This window comes from Meriones unguiculatus, chromosome 17 (genome assembly GCF_030254825.1).
Source record: "Meriones unguiculatus strain TT.TT164.6M chromosome 17, Bangor_MerUng_6.1, whole genome shotgun sequence".
Taxonomy (NCBI): Eukaryota; Metazoa; Chordata; class Mammalia; order Rodentia; family Muridae; genus Meriones; species Meriones unguiculatus.
The window spans coordinates 18291461-18308839 of record NC_083364.1 but is presented as its reverse complement, the minus strand read 5'-3'; the positions used below and the strand labels follow the sequence as shown (position 1 = coordinate 18308839).

Below are 17379 nucleotides of genomic sequence, written 5' to 3'. Positions count from 1 at the left end.
CATTAGTGGGGAAAATGTGCTTGGTGTGCAAAGGTTGACTGCATTTATTAGAATCACAGTATTTCTCTCCAGTATGAACTCTTTCATGCCTCTGAAGAAGACTGTAACATGCAGAGGCATTATCACATAGATTACATTTGTAGGGTTTCTCACTGGTATGGGTTTTTTTGAAGTGTATGAATATTATAGTAACATAACAAAGCTTTACTGCCTCAATTACATCCATAGAGTTTCTCTCCAACATGACATTTTTTGTGATTATGAAGACTAATGGGATATGCAAAGGCTTTACCACATTCAGTACATTCATACGGTTTCTCTCCAGTGTGACTTCTTTCGTGTACATGAAGATTACTGCGACATGAAAAGGCTTTACCACATTGAGTACATTCATACGGTTTCTCTCCAGTGTGACTTCTTTCGTGTACATGAAGATTACTGCGACATGCAAAGGCTTTACCACATTGAGTACATTCATATGGTTTTTCTCCAGTGTGACTTCTTTCATGTATATAAAGATTACTGCGACATGAAAAGGCTTTCCCACACTGAGAACACTCATACGGTTTCTCTCCAGTGTGACTTCTTTTATGTTTTTGGAGATATCTGCGACTTGCAAAGGCTTTCCCACATTGACTACATCCATAGGGTTTCTCTCCACTATGACTTCTTTCATGTATTTGAAGATCACACTTTAAGGCAAAGGCTTTATCACACTGATTGCATCCATATGGCTTCTCTCCAGTATGATGCTTTTCATGCTTTTGAAGACTAGCATGACTTGCAAAGGTTTTGCCACACTGATTACATTCATAGGGTTTCTCTCCTGTGTGATGTTTTTCATGAGTTTGAAGACTAGCACGACTTGCAAAGGCTTTACCACACTGATTACACTCATAGGGTTTCTCTCCAGTGTGAGTTCTTTCATGTACTTGAAGACTACTGCGACATGCAAAGGCTTTACCACATTGATTACATGCATGGGGTTTCTCTCCAGTGTGAATTATTTCATGCCTGCGCAGAATACTCTGACTTGTAAAGGCTTTACCACATTGATTACATACATATGGTTTCTCTCCAGTGTGATGTTTTTCATGATTTCGAAGACTACTACGACTTCCATAGGTGTTACCACATTGAGTACACTCATAGGGCTTCTTTCCAGTATGCGTTTTTTCGTGTGCTTCAAGACCACTCTGAAATGCAAAGGCTTTACCACATTGATTACATACATAGGGTTTCTCTCCTGTATGAATTATTTTATGCACCTGAAGATGATGGCGAGTTGAAAATGCTTTACCACATTCCTTGCAATCATAGGGCTTCTCTCCTGTATGAATTCTTTTGTGGCTTTGAAGGTTACTGCGACGTGCAAATGCTTTCCCACAGTCATTGCAATCATAGGGTTTCTCTCCCGTATGAGTTCTTTCATGTATTGGAAGATATCTGCGACTTGCAAAGGCTTTACCACATTGATTACATTCATAGGGTTTTTCTCTAGTATGATTTTTTTCATGTTTTTGAAGAGTACAAAAATTTACCGAGGCTTTTCTGGGTTGATTACATTCAGAAGGTTTCTCTTCGGTACAGATTCTTTCACATATTTGAAGAAAACTATTATGTGTAAAGGTACATTGCTTCTTTCCACATCCCTTATGCTCACAAGGCTTGTATCCAGAATGACTGATACTATACCTGTTAAAAGAGAAATTACAAGAAGTTTTCACACAACATTTACACAAATTTACATTTAGTTTCCCATAGGCATGTGCTAAAGGGATTAAGGTTTCTCCATGACTACAATCTTCTTGCCTCCATGAACTGTTCCTCTCACTAAACTTTGAAAAGTCCCTAGGAGTATATGTAACGCTAGCTTTAATATGGACTATTTGCTCACAAAAGGTCTTGAACAAACACTGATCCCCTAACCATTGTATATGCCATTTATAAAACTTAAATGGCTGGAAACTAAATGGAGTGACAAGTGGGGTTTTTGTTTGTTTGTTTGTTTGTTTGTTTGTTTTGCTACTTTTAAGAAAGGGTTTCTCTGTATAGTCCTGGCTGTCTTATCTATAGCCAGACTGGCCTCAACCTCAGAGATGTGACTGCCTTTGATTCCCAAGTGCTTGGATTAAAGATGTGCACCACCACCACCCAGCTAGATTGACAATTCTACAAAAGGGCTTTCTCCTGGCTATGACTAAAATAGTGTCATGTGTTAAGATATTGTTATTTGTCTTTTTTATTAGAAGAATGCCTTGTGAACACAGGTCAGCTACCTGACATTGAAATACAGGTTCTTGAGAGAATTTAACAATCATCAATGCACATAAAGATGCCCTGCGCTTGTTTACACTGCTGCTTTTCTTTAAAACTTCAGGGCCCATTAAAATTTCTTCAGTGACACATTTGTATCAGCATGCACATGAAATTTACCTTCCATGTCTTCTAGAACTTTGACCGTGTTCTTCAGTATTGTAGACTTCCAATTTGTAGCCTAAAAAATAGTACCAGGAATTTTATGATATATTATTGTTGAAGATTATACAAATTTAACATAGTATCTTTGGTGAACCTGAGAACCATATCTGATTATTCACCACATTCTTCATCTTTAACAAGTAAAATCAGAGAAGTGCACCAATAACTAAGAAAAGCCTGTTCCACTGTGTAGAGAGTGAAGGACAACGAACAATCTTACCTATAGCAGTCAGGTTCCAGTAGGTTTCCAGCATCACATCTTTGTAGAGATTCTTCTGGGAAAGATCCAGCAAAGCCCACTCTTCATGAGTGAAGTTCACATGCACATCCTCATAGGTCACTGCATCCTAAAATGTTCCATACATGTACATAATAGAAATGGTGAGACTTACTGCATTATAAATGTTCATTTCATTGACAATATATTTACATACTTCTGGGTACTCCACACATTTATTCCATATCCAGAATTTCAAATGTGATCACCACGTCTTTTACAAGAAACAGAAAAGAAGGATCACCTCTCATTTCTGGGTCCATTGAATTCTATACGGCATTGCAAGAAAAATGACAACTAACAGATAATACAGAGAGAGACTCAAACACATAAACACTATTGAGTATACACTATCAAAATTGTATGCCTAACTTCAAAATAGAATGGGCAAGATGGATGTGGTAATGCAAACCTTTAATCCCATACCTCAGGATGCAAAGACAGGTGAATCTATGAGAATTCTAGGCTAGCCTACTGATTTCCATGACAGCCTGAGTAACATAGTGAGACCCTGTCTTTAAAAAATAAAAATAGGAAGCAAATAGGAAGCACTTGGAAGTTCACTCAAAATTCATCCAAAGAGTTAAACATTCACTCCAGTTCAATACTAGTCTATCAGAAAACTGGAGTACCCAGTTTAAGCCATAAGGGGAATACAATATTCCTATTTACAAAAATAAAAAACATTAAAAAAAACATTTTTAAGTTACTGACTGACACATCAAAGGGTTCTTAAAAATATTAGCAAATAAATGTTGATCCAATATCAAATCTAAAAAGATATATGAGAAAATGGGTCAATAGTTAAGGTGATTTTGTAGAGAACCTGGATCAATCCTCAACACTCACTTGGGGGCTCACAACTATTCATTAACTCCAGGTCAAGGAAATCCCAGGTTCTTCTGACTTCAGTGACCACTAAGCACACAGTGATGCACACTGTACATAGTACATATGTACATATGTGTGTTTTGAATGTATGTACATATATGCAAAGACTCATGCATTTATTAAAAATTGAAAACATACACCAAAGTAGGGAGAATGTCCACCAAAGGACAGGGTGACAACACATTAATGAGTCTGAAAAAAAGTGTTTTTAAAAAAGAGAAAGAAGGGATTTGTCAAAAAAAAAATCAAATACTATTAATCTTGTTTTGGGAACAACAAATTCACATTGTTTTAATCTCCCCACCCAGTAAAATTTCTGATTACTCAAAGATCCCATTCTCTACAGAATGTAGAGATGTAGAAATGTAATGACCTAAAGAAGGGACTCTTCTCCTTTAGAGCAGTGCCTCTCTTCCCTATAAAAGGAACTTTTATTCGCCTACTGTAATTGTTGTCTTGGAAGCTTATTGCCTACATCTACTAACCTAGGTCTAGTCCTGGAAGATTCTAGCCTCCCTACAATCTAACCTAGGAATAGAATGTTTTCAGCCTCTGAGACTCGCTTCTTATTAAGCTTCCCCTTTCTTGTTCTTAGAGGTCTCTGGCTGGCTAGTTCAATTCAGCTGTTCTGGCTCAAACTCCTCTCCAAGCTCACTGATCGGGTCTGGCTTCAAGCCTCAAACTAACTCAAGCAATCTGCTCTAATCTTCTGGTCCTTCTCCTTCTATGGCTCATTCTGTCTTAACCTGTGTCTAGCTTGCTCTCTCTTTCAACCTCTCTCTGTAAAACTGCCTCTTTCTGCATTGCCCATGAAGTAGCTTCCCTTTCCTCTGTATGATCTGTCCCGTGTAAATTGTTTGCTGCTGAGTGCTGTATGTTGACACATAAGCCACAGCCGATGGCCCTCTGTCTCCATTCTCCCCCAGACTAAAGTGAGCCAGGCAGGTGTGCACATAACCATCATAACCATATAAGACTTGCCCAGCTTGAAATTTCATTAGCCCAAGGTAACATCCCGATTGTACACCCACCAACTTGGTTTGCCTTCGTTCATAATATATGAATGAATGCACACTGGGAAAGTACACAGAAGGTCACTCACCTGCCACATCAGAAGATATATAATGGAGTCCCCTGCAGCTCACTGACTTAAACAGCCTGTTCCCCCTACAGTGTTCACAGTAAACTATTCCTTCTATTCTGCTTTCAAGAAAGAAGCCATGCTCCACACACAAATCCTTTTCCCGTTACTGCTATGGACAGTGCACTCCGTGACTCAAATGGGTATTCTTAAAACTGTGAAACTGTGTGGTGCTACAAATCTTTAATCCAAGAATTGAGGAGGTTGACGAAGAACGGCAGCAAAGCCTGTGTGGCTACATAGTGGGATGAAGACAACCTGAGTCAACATAAGAGACCTTTCCGTATAAAAAAAAAGTTTTCTGAAAGCCTAGAGGAAAGCTGGTCTGGAACGTGAAATAACACCACACTTAGAGATTAGTAAATTAAAAGCTCTTTATAATAACAAGCTCTGGCTAGCAGATTTTGCTAACTTAATGTAATTATACACTGGAGATTTAGGCATTCCACATGCTGTCGACCTGGGAAATGCTGCTGACTGCCTGTGCTGCTCTGAATTAAAATGGTGCCCACACACTAAAACGGTTTTTGTTGGTTTGGTTTCCTTTTGGTTTTTTGAGACAGGGTTTCTCTGTGGAGCCTGGCTGTCCTGGACTCGTAGACCAAGCTGTACTCGACTCACAGAGATCCACCTGCCTCTGCCTCCCAGAATGCTGGGATTACAGACGTGCTCCACCTTGCCCCACTACACTCAAAGATTTGAATGCTTGGTTACTAGGGAGTGGTGCTACTTGAGAGGGACTAGGACCTTTAGCCTTGTTGGAGGACGTGTGTCACTAGGGGTGGGATTTGGAGTTTCAATGCTTAATTCAGGTTTGCCGATCTAGATTTAAAACTCTCAGCTTCCTCTCCAGCACTGTGTTTGCCTGTGTGTGACCATACTCCCCTCCATGACAATAACAGACTGAACCTCTGAAACTGTAAGCCAGCTCTAACCAAATGATTTCCTATGGAAGAGCTGCCATGGTCATGGTGTCTCTTACAGCAACAGAACTTTGACTAACACACCGCCCTAATCTCCTGGCTTCCTAGAATTACTTTCTTATTCAACTCAAGACCACCTGTCCAGGGTGGCACCAAGCACACTGGGATGAGCACTGTTACATCACTCATCAACCAAGAAAATACCCTATACATTTGCCCACAAACCAGTCTGACTCTAGCTTGTGTTAAGCTGACCAGATCTAACCAGCACTCCTTCTAAGTCATCTTACTGGGCATGCAATACAGTCTTTGTCTTCTCTGGGCACCAAACACCAAAGTGATGAAAACATATCCATGGAAGCAAAACACTCATGTACCTAGGAAATTAACAATACACATCCCCACACCTCATATATGCCAGCATGGATAAAATGGTCAGGAAGTAGAAATGTGACAAAGTTCTGTACTCAAAATTGTAACTTTGTGTTTAAAACAATCAAGGAACTCAATCACAAAAAAAAAAAAAAAGCCATGAAGGTGGACAGGAAGTTTCAATATTATATCAGTACAGAATTGGAACTATAAAACCCAATATAAAGTCTAACATTACGCTATGAACAACAGAGAGTCATCATGAATGAAAAAAATGAGCAACACAAAACTGAATAAACACCACATACCATGACACCATCTGACTTCACAACCTTACATACACCTGCAATAAAAACTGTGCTGTTTGGGAAAGAATAAAGAGATCAACAAAATATGAGAGAACACTTAGAAAAACTCTAAGGTCAGTTTTGATACCTGAGACCACAAAACCCAGGAAGTCTGGCCTTACTAACACGCGGGACCGGACCACCGTGGCATCTACATGCAAATGTGTTAACAACACAGACTTTCCACCTGCACAGAATTAACTGCGGATGGATCCGACACCTGCATGTCGAGTGCCAAGAGCAGAACTTCCGGAAGAACCTGACTTCACTGACAATGACAGCCGCGCGCGCACTGCGGGACACTTGGAAAAGCTCAGCGCCCGCTTCCCGGGCTGTGCGCAGGCGCAGCTAGCTGAATTAAGTCCTCAGAGGCCCCTTTCGCCTGGGAAGTGCAGTGACCTCAGGGACAAACGGAGTCACACCCGTCCCCGCCCCCGGGGCGAACCCACACGGGCGCCCGCGGCTCCTCCCCGCGTGGGGACGGCGGCCCCGCTCACCATGGCGCGGACTCCGAGCTCGCCCCGCTCTCCTCGGCTCCCGGCAGCCGATCACCTCGCGGCTCACTGGACTGTCTCAGCCTCCCTCCGTACCTTAACCGAGCTTTAAGCAAGACCGACCGGAAGTGCCCTCCCCGTTCTGGCTGGCGGGTCCGTCTAGAGGCGCTGATTGGCTAGTGCGGTCTGAGTGACAGGAGCATCTCCCTTAGGACCCTGAGTTTCTCAGCACAGAGTCTCCCAGCCCTGCTTCCACCTCAGGCACGGATCTGTGGGGACTGCGGGGTCCGGCATTGCGGTGGAACTTGCGCCTGGACTGCAGGGTCGTCCCTGCGCTTTTCCTGCCCTCAGCAGGCACTGCCCCTTCGTTCTGGGCACAGGGCCTCTGGCACACACAGACCATAACTGAACAATGTGCAGGGGAGTGATCCCCCTGCCTCACAGCTGAGCGTCTAGCATATTCAGGTCCAGTTTAAGTCACCTGACTGATATTCACCAGGCAGCAGCAATTTCAGTAAGACACATCTAGGACTGCCCACACCCCTTTGAGCTGCACATTGTTACCCAAACGTTGACACTTTCCCGGCCGATCAAGCCACCTTTTGGAAGGTGGAAGCAGGACATCAAAAGTTTAAACCAGCTTGGGCTAGGACACAAAACACCAATAGTTAGGGTCCCCACAGGGGAGGTGTCCATGGAGACCATGACAGCTCATGCTACGGAAGTTTATTAAGAAGTACAGCGCTGATACACAATTTGCAGGAGGAGAATGGGACAGAATCAGCAGAAAGCTAATTAGACAATTTTGGCAAGAACACGCGAGACCTCAGACTGAGTACATGGTGGCCTTGGGACTGATAACTACAGTCTTCACGCTCAAGAGCCTGATTGTCTTGATGCCATTAAGGTTCTGCATCAAGTACCAAAATAGGCCTTGCCAGGTCTGCCCTTAACACATAGGAAAATACAAAGAAAAGGATTAATGCATGGAAAAATAGGGCTTAGAAAGAAAGAGATTACAGATTAAATCCACATTACAAAAAATAAGAAAATATTAATGACACCAATAGTTGATTTTTAAAGACATGCCCTTAGCTATATTACTTTTCAGACTCAAATTGCTATTTTCTCACATGAATTTCAATTTGTCCTGGAATCCCACCACATGGAAGGTTGAGGCAGCAGCATCACAAGTTTTAAGACCTGCAACGACTACAGATTGACTTGACATAAAATTTTAGGAAACAGCAAACCCTGCCTTAAAATAACTTTTTGTTTAAGGTTCAGTGGACAGACACTGGCCAAGCAAGGGAGAGGCTCTAGAATGCGTACCCAGGATTCACTCTCCAAAAGTGAAAACAAGGCAACTACAACCAACACACTGAAGTAGGTGGAGCAGACAGGAATCCTGTACCGGAAGCAGCTAGTTGGCTGAGTGAGTAACTTGCAGCCTGAGGTCTATACCCAAGAGACAACCCACTCCTCCATCTTGTCCCCTGACCTTCACACACGTGCTGTGATATGTTTCTTTATTCTGACCCAAAATTAGAATTTTAAAGAAGAAAATGAATAAGAAATAAAAAACAAAAAGCAAGAAAACCAGCAAAACACCTAGTTATGTGTCAAGTCAGGACAACTATTCACCGAAACAGAACCCTTGTGCACACTACCAGAACGAATATTTATGAAGCAAAGCATTCACAGTAAACTTCCTACTAAGTTACAAAATTATTCAAGCGCAGATCCCTTAGGGTAAAAATGAGAACAAATGAGTTTTTCTTTTGCATTAAACAACTAACTCTACTCTGAGTTGGCAGAGAAAAGAAAATCAGAGAAAGGAGGGACAGAAAGCAAAGAAATTTGAAAAAGAATTCCTAATAAAATGAGCAATAAACATGAACACAGGATCTGCCCCCAAAACACCCGATGTAGAATGGATCAAGGTCTGACTCTGTGGTGAGGACTTTGCCTCAGGCATACTCAGGCAGTGCTTACACAGCATCCAGACTCAAGTCTGTTCTGTGGCCTTCAGCTCTTTAATGAGCTCCTTTCTGACAAACAGTTTATTGTAGGCCCTTCTCACCCCTGAGATCTGGGACCTCAAGAGAGGGCTGTTGATCACACATCTGGGCAGTGACTCCCTCAGGGGCTAAGGTGCTGGATGCCATGTGTGAGTGGTCCACACTGCTGTCCTGTGACACTCACGTATGCTTTGGGAAGTCCACACAGGTGACAGGTAAATGACAACCACCATGGCCAACCTCCTACTGTGGTGCTATATAGATGTGGGACAAGCACCAAAGGGCTTGGCTGCACGCCTTCCATCCAACAGACCCCACCAAACAGTCTGAGATTCACCACCAAGCATCATTGTCATGCTGTGCTGTCTTACAGCCTCCATAGCCTGAGTTTTGAAACCCCAGGACAGGCCATGCCTCCCCCAGCCATGCTGGTGAGCTACTCAGGGGCCTTTTTGCCTGTCAGGTGAAGTGATACCCTGCTCCTTTCCTGCCCTGTTGTAAATACTATTAATATTTACTAATAATTATCTTTTAGTAAAGCTTGCTATTAATCCTAAACAGCTGTATAACCAAATCACCACACAGAGACTGGGTTTATTTAGTTAACCTAGAACACAATGCTGGGTAATAGTTACTCCCTCCTAAACCTCCAAGCCCTCATAGTTTCCTAACATTTAGATTTCCCACATTATACTGGCTTTTTGTGAAATCTTAGGTCTGTTTCATGCGCTACGTCCTCCAAGATCTCTCCTCCCGCTCCGTTCTCCTAGCTCTCCTCTCGCCCCTTCTCCTCCCGCTCATTTCCTGCCCTCTGGCTCCTCCCTCTTTCCTGTCCTCTGGATCTCCCATTGCACAACATTATGGCTGGTTGTTTTGTTTTGGCCTGTTTACACACAGTTGAGACAGGATGCTTAGAGTAAGTATTACAATGCAATATCCAGATTGAAACCAGAGAGTGGAGGGGGGGGGGATCAGCATTTGAATGAAGAAGGGTAAGGTGTATACATTTCAAAAGAACATTATACCAACACCACCCTTCTGTTGCGCTCCTAGGCCTGTGTCCCCAGCAGCTGAAGCAGTGACTACAGGAAGTTGGGAATGGCTCAGTGATGGAGGCCCCACCCTCCCAAGCCTGCAGGCTTAGGGAAGTGTATCTGATCTCAGAGGTACACTGTGGCCCCAAGCTCTTGGCTATACAACAGTAACCTACAGAGTGAGGTGAGGGCTCCTACCATCCCAGCCAGAAAGCAAAGTATGGTGGCCAAAACCTCTGCCGGCATCAGCCACCTGCTGGGCCAGACCTCAACTCTGACTAGCTTCTTGGGGGCACTATGTTAGGCCCAGCACGAGCTTAATTTCCAGAAGGAATGAAGAGAGATCAGGAGACCAGATCTCATGGATGCAAAATTGCAAGAGGTTTATTTTAATCATCGTGCAATGGGGTCACCCCTGCTGGTCAGCAAAGACTGGGAGACAAAGGCCTTGGGTTTTTAAAGGATAAGGCGCAGGAATTTTTAGGGGTTGCAGGCTTGGCAATTTAGAATTGGATGAGGAAGCTATAAAGTAAGATAATTGGTTAGTCTTAGGTGCTCAAGCTTGGCCAGTCCTGCCAAGTGTGGATGCAGCTGCAATTAAAGGTGGGGGTGGGGGTGATTACCTCATCCTTGAAGATCGGGGCAGCGGGCTTTTGGCCAGAGGTCAGGGGCTACTCAGAAGGACTGAGGCCATTTGGGCTGGTTGCTAAGAAACACTATCTCAAAGACAAGGGTCTGGTCATTCTTTTTGCTGAGTGAAGGTCATTGCTTGCTCGCTTTTTTATATCTGTCCTCACAGATGGCCAGGGTCACATTCCTCCGTTCTCTGGAAAGGTACTAAGAGGCTTTAGCTTAACCTGGGCCTAAAACTCAAAACTATAGGCTTTAGAAGACATATAGGTTACAAAGTTAGTCTGAGCCTTTCAACTAGTCTGGCTAGTTTGCCATGAAACCGAGAAAGTAAAAAAGAATCTTACCAGTTTGTGGGCTAACTAAGCCTCAGGACAGCTGTGGAAAATGTGCTGTGATTGTCATTTTTGTAAAAAGGAAGTTTGATTAAAAAAAAATATGCACCAAGAATCTGCAGTTTCATAAATCATTATTCCATCTAAGAGGCCCATTGATATAAGTGCAAGGTTTTAATCAATTCAACCCTGTGGGATCAAAGTGACTTTTTAAAATTAATGACTCCATAGTTACTATAAAATCTCTTCATGTTCTGAGGACTAAATTATAGACAATTTACTGCCTACTTGACACATTCATCTACAGGCTTCTTTTCTTGTAATGCTGCATCATTCATTTGTGAAAATTAAGTAAACCAAATTAAGAATAAGTATTTTTACATCATCCTATTGTTTTATTTTCTTCCACAGGTTCTCACTCTGTAGCCATGGCTAGATGGAAACTCAATAGGCAGACAAGGCTATCCTTGAAATCATGAAGATCAGTTTGTTTATACTGCACGGTGCTACAATTAAAGGCATGCACTACCGTGTCTGACTTCTATTAGTTCTGCATATGTAGTCACCAAATAAAAAGAAGCTGGGTGTGGCACTCAATGGTCCTCTGTGCTGAGGACACTGGCAGGAGGATCACTGTGAGGTTAGGCAGGCCTGGGTTCTAAGTGACACCCTACCTCAAATACGCGAATAGCCCAGTGTGAGAAGCCTCTGTCAACACAGCTCTCTGGGCCAGCTGTGCCAGTCTCTGTCCTGGAGTCCCCATGGGAATGGGGCATTGTGGTCCACATTCCACTTTCTATTTAATCCCTGCCTGGCCTCTGTGAAGGTGCTGAGGCAGCAGCCAGCAGCAGTGGTAACGGCATGAGAATCCCCATCCAGGTGCTTTGCTGCTAAGTTCCACTGCTTTTGTGGGGGAAGTTTAGCCTCTGTCCTGCTTGCAGGCCTTTCGCTGAGGTTTCTTGAAACCCACGCTAATGCTTGATTGGCAATTTCAATCTGGCATACTGTATTATTTAGAGCACAGGTAATCTAGATTCCCAGGGCTCCTTGTTTCTGCCTGAACATGGAAAACAGCAGGTGGAGTCACATGCTAACGGTGATTATAGAATGGCCAGACAGCTGTTGAACTTGTAAACAAATTCTAAAAGGACTGGAAAGCAGCAGGGGATGGGTGGCTGAAGATGGCTCTCCCTTCCAAGGTGACCCTGATGGGGACAGGTATCTTCACATTCCTGAACAGCGAGTACCTGGCACTTTCAAAGTGTAAATTTATGTTTATTGACACCATCTTCCTTGTGAACATGATGACCATGACCAAGAATTCGGCAGCGATTCTTGCTCCATTTCAGGGTCCGTTGAGTGTAATGTTTTTTGGATGGCAAGTTTAAATCATTCGAAAAGAAAACTTAAGTAAAATGATTTTTCTTTAGTTCTGGGTTTTGTAGCAGAATTTTAGAAAAGCCACTTCACCTGGCATTTACTAAGGAGTGATGGCTACTTAGCCATGAAATACTATCTTGTAAATAACCAGTGATTGATATATGAAATTCATGGGGTTGCTCTTTCTGGGAAATCTCTGGCATCAGTCATAAGACATTTCTGGCAAACCCGAAATTCTTATAATGACTGTGTTTGCTTAGGTAATGGCTGGCTAAAAAAAACTCCTAGATCTGACCAGAGATTTTGGTATGCAGATATTCAGTTGCTAAATGGCTTTTTTGTAACAATCAATAAAAAGTGCTTCTGTGAAGCTGCTGGTGTTGAGTTCGTTAGAACTGATCCCCCTGCTGCTGAAAAGCCTAAATTCATCTCGTAATGTCTCTCTTTCTTCAATAAATTCCTTCACTTAACCCAGAACACTGACTGTTCGTTAGCTTCAAAACTCTGCTCAGCTGTCAAGACTGTACGCTGCTCTTGCAAAGGACCTGAATATAGTTGCAAACACAAATGAAGGTTGGCTCGCATGCCTGTACCTCCAAGTCCAGGGCATCTGACCCCCACTTCTGGCCTCTGAGAGCAGTAAGCATGCATACACATCCACGCAACCATGCACAAACAAAAATAAAACGAGCAAATAAAACTCAATAAAGAAATTAAAACAAAACCCGTTGGGAAAGCCCAGACAATGTTAAAAAGAAGCATGCTACAAAGAGTGTACATTTACTTGAAAATGGGAAGGCATTTTAACTTAATGTATCAACCTGTGAGATTTTAGGTTAATGTTACATAAAGATTATGAATGTATCCAGATATGGTGGCTTATGCCTTGGGGTGGGAGCCAGAGACAGATGGATCTGTGAGTTGAGTTCAGCTAGGACTACACAGTGATAACCTGGTCTCAAAATTTTAAAATATGCATATATGGAATGGGAGTGCCAAGCAGAAATTCTTATAATTCTTGAAGATCACTGGTTATATCATGTGAATTTATTTTTCTCAAACAAATGATCCTCATGATTATTTGAAAACTTTTATATTGATAAAAGAACCAACATTTAAGTGTTTGAAAAAGTAAACCTGTTGTTTTAAAAAGTAAACCTGTTGTTTTAAAATTTAATACTTGGATTTTTGGCTGGAGAGATGGCTCAGCTGTTAAAAGCACATGCTGTTTTTGCAGAGAGACTTTGAATCAATCTTTTTAAACTCGTCATACCAATTTACTGAAGGTTTTATTTGTTTTGTTTTTGAAGATGAAGTCTCTTCTCTTTGTCTAACCCTGGCTGCCCTGGAAATCATACACCAGGCTGGCCTTGATCTCAAAGAGCTGCCTGCCTCTGCCTGCTGGGTGCTTGGATTAAAGGTATGAGCCACTACAACCTGTCTTCTTTAAGGCTTATTTCAGTCAGGTTCTCACTATACAGCCCTAGCTGGCCTCAAACTCACAAATGTGTCTGTCTCCATCAGTCTGTTGACAAGTGAATCACAATGAAAAGTACAGCCAAATATGAATGGAAATGGGGGTGCTGTTTATAACAGAACTATTATCCTACATCATTGGTTTCCATCTGCCTGAGCGTGAAGACAAAACAGACACAGCCAACACACACATGAGCAGAGAAAGAGTTCTAACCTGCAGCGGTCAAGGAGAGCCTGGGACTCATTTCTAAGGTTATCTTTCCTGAGCAAAGGCAACATGGAGATGCTGTAGTAAATTTTTTAAAAAAAAGTGTTGGGCTATATAATGTTATTTATTTTTTGTTTTTTTTAAATTAAAAAAAAATTAATATTAGTTACAGTTTATTAACTTTGTATCCCAGCTGTAGCGCACTCCCTCATTCTTTCCCAATCCCACCCTTCCTGCCTCATCTCCTCCCATTCCCCTCTCAAAGTCCACTGATAGGGGAGGTCTGCCTCCCCTTCCATCTGACCCTAGCTTATCAGGTATCTTCAGGACTGGCTGCAATGTCCTCCTCTGTGGCCTAGCAAGGCTGCTCCTCCCTCAGGGGTAGGGGGAAGTCAAAGAGCCAGCCATTGAGTTCATGTCAGAAATAGTCCCTGTTCCCCTTACTAGGGAACCCACTTGGATACTGATTTTATTTATTATTAGCTCTAAGATTGTCATGGCTGTATTATCTAACCTACTATTAGAAAGAATAAGACACAGACATCTGTTAGGTTTTTTAATTGACTTATGTACCTTGGGCTGGGCAGATATTTCACCTACATTGTCTCAATAACCTCACCATCCACCTCCCAGCCCCCATCCAATGCCATCACCTTAATCCTTCCTATCTGGACTATCTTCCATCCATAATCTCAAGATACTTGCTTGTGTTCTTCATCTGGGCCTTTGCATGCCATTATTGGAGTCCTTCCTCCCAGCACATGTGGTGGGCTAACCCATCCTGGCATCCTCTTTCTTTCTCTCTTCCCATCCATTTTTTCCCATGATTCTCCTGTCCTCAAAAGCCTGGGAACCTTAGCCATGCCTACCCCATTCTGCCCTGTCCAGGTATAGGCCTTTTAATCAACCAATCAGGTATATTCTTAGGCCAGTTTACACAATAAGGACAGGTGTCAATATACAAGCATCAGACCAACCCTCAACATAAGGGTTTTACTGAGGGGCTCTGGACACATTCATGAATATGGCCACAGTGAAAAAGTGGAAACATTTGGGGACATTCCTAGCTCAAAGTCATGCAGGAACATACGTAAAATATAAAAATGACTGGTAGAAATGCTTCTAGAATGTTCATATTGTACCATAACGTCTTACCTGAAAACAAAACATATGATACTGTGAAAGTAGATTGTTTAAGAGCCAGTGCTCTCTGTTAACCAAGATATATGATCTAAAGATAGTCATATCAATGTCAAAATTCTCACAAATGCAAATGACATAGAGCATAAAAACAGAAAACTAGGAGAAGTCACCCCTCGCCACTGTGGGTGCCATCGTGAGCTACTGTACCCTCAGAACAAGGCTGATGTGCCGCTAAGCAGAATGGCTCAGAGGACCGCTACAGCAGCTTCCATGGAGTCCCACAGAGAGAGCATTCTAAATAGCCCGGCTGCTGTGTGGCTCAGGGCAGTCACATCACTATGGTTTTAAGTTATTATTTAAATTTTATTTTCATTAAGCTGTAATTATATCGAGTTCCCACTTCCCTCTCTGCCCCCAGATACTCTCATATTCCCTCCCTCCGACTTCCTTCCATGCCTCCTAACTTTCCAGTTGATTGCCTCCCTGTCCTTCTTTGTGTTACATGTGTGCATGCATATGTACAAATGAACAAGTTTAAGTACGGCCTGCCAGGTCTGTCTTCGTCGTTTGTGTGTACACGATGTTATAGCTAACCCCTTTGTATTGTATATCAAGTGGGGAGCTCAGCCCTGCTGGAGGCTAAGTCCCCTCTCACAGGGGAAGTCTACTGAGAAAAAAAAAAAAGAGAGGCTGAAATCTTACTAATGTGAGCATAAATTTACCACGTTTATTCTGAGATGCATAGATGTGTAATTCTAAAATTCAGGACACTCTGGACCCTGAAAGTTAAAAGCTACACTTTGCTCTGAGTCAGACCCTGATGCAAAGAAGTTTAAAAAGTAAAATGAAAATTATACACATTAAGATTTAACTTTTAGCCAGGCATGGTGGTGTATTCCTTTCATCCTAGTACTTGAGAGGCAAAGGTGGACAGATCTCTGTGAGTTTAAGGCCAGCCTGGTTACAGAGCTAATTCCAGAACACCAAAAGCTACACAGTGAAACACTGTCTCGAAAAACCAAACCAAAACAAAACAAAACAAAAAAAAAAAAAGAAAAGAAAAGAAAAAGAAAAACAAGGTTTAAAAAAAGTCAACTTTTAAAATTTTATTTATTTATTTATTTTAAATGAAGTCGCACTATGCTGCTCTGACTGGTCTGGAATGTACCGTATAGATAGCCCAGGCTGCATTTGTAGTTACAGACATTTATCTGCCTCTCCTTTCTGGGTGCTGAGAACAAAAATGTGTGAGCAGAAACGTGCGAACTTTTGTTTTGTACAGATAGGGTATCACATATTCAAATGTTTTGGGAATTTGAGCAGTGATGTGTAAATAAGGTAGTGACAATGGTGAGCCCCACAGTTTAAAACGGTGAGTTTCACTTATGTGAACTGCACCTCCGTAAGTGAAAACTTTATAATCAATCTGACTTTACACTTTTATTTTACCAAAACCTTTTGTTTATAAATGCCAAGAAAAGGAGAAATTTAAGGCACAGGAATTGACTGCTGAAAGGTGCGTGCAGCCAAGCACAACAATCTGAGTTCAACTCTTAGAGTCCACAGGGAAGCAGCTCCTGCACAGTCTCTTCCCACTTCCTCATGCACTGCTGCATGTAAAGCGGCTTCCTGCTTCCACCCTTCAGCACGTGTTCACACATATGACCCTCCCAGAGGAAATAAATGAATGTAAAAATGTCAAGTTCGTATCCCTGTTTAGTAATGACACGTCTCTTCTGTCAACACTAATAGTCTTGGCACCGAGCCCAGTGCACCAGGACTGTGAAAGAAACTTTTATTGGGGTGCTTCAGCTGTTGTCTCCAAGGACAACCGCCTCTGTCTGCTAACCTAGGCCTAGTCCTGGAAGCTTCTAGCCTCCATGGGATCTAACCTAGGCCTGGAATGTTTTCAGCCTCTGAGACCAAGTGCTTAATAAGCTCACCCTTTCTTGTGCTTTCTGAGCTCATAGCTGGCTGGTTTAACTCAGCTGTTCTGGCTCAAACTCCTCTCCCTGCTAATTTAACCAATCTGGCTCTACTCTCAGGCTCTGCTTGGCCTCAAACTAACTCCAGCAATTATTTCTACTCTTCTGGCTCCTTCTCATTCTCTTAGGTGGTTCTGCCTTCACCTATGTCTAGCTTGTTCTCTCATTAAACCTCTCTCTGTGAAACTCTCCCAGTCAAACTGTCTCCTCTCTGCATTGCCCCTTAAGTAACTTCCTTTGC

At 42.4% G+C, this 17379-nt stretch overlaps 1 protein-coding gene across 1 annotated transcript; it reads right to left on the bottom strand.

The window, feature by feature from the left end:
• Positions 1-20: 20 nt before the first annotated feature.
• On the bottom strand, positions 21-6482 carry LOC132648778 (zinc finger protein 431-like). The gene is made up of 4 exons (XM_060371220.1): positions 4752-6482; positions 2702-2828; positions 2437-2497; positions 21-1695 (listed from the first exon to the last, which is right to left on the bottom strand). Exons 1-4 carry the CDS (start codon positions 4758-4760, stop codon positions 213-215), a joined length of 1680 nt encoding a protein of 559 aa, XP_060227203.1. The 5' UTR covers positions 4761-6482; the 3' UTR covers positions 21-212.
• Positions 6483-17379: the final 10897 nt, after the last annotated feature.

Bases quoted from the DNA above. Each gene is read 5' to 3' on its own strand.
- LOC132648778 (XM_060371220.1), bottom strand. The intron at 2,498-2,701 runs GTAAGATTGTTC...ACTATTTTTTAG, and splicing joins CTGGAACCTGACTGCTATAG to GCTACAAATTGGAAGTCTAC. The intron at 1,696-2,436 runs GTAAATTTCATG...CTCTTTTAACAG, and splicing joins AGTTCTAGAAGACATGGAAG to GTATAGTATCAGTCATTCTG.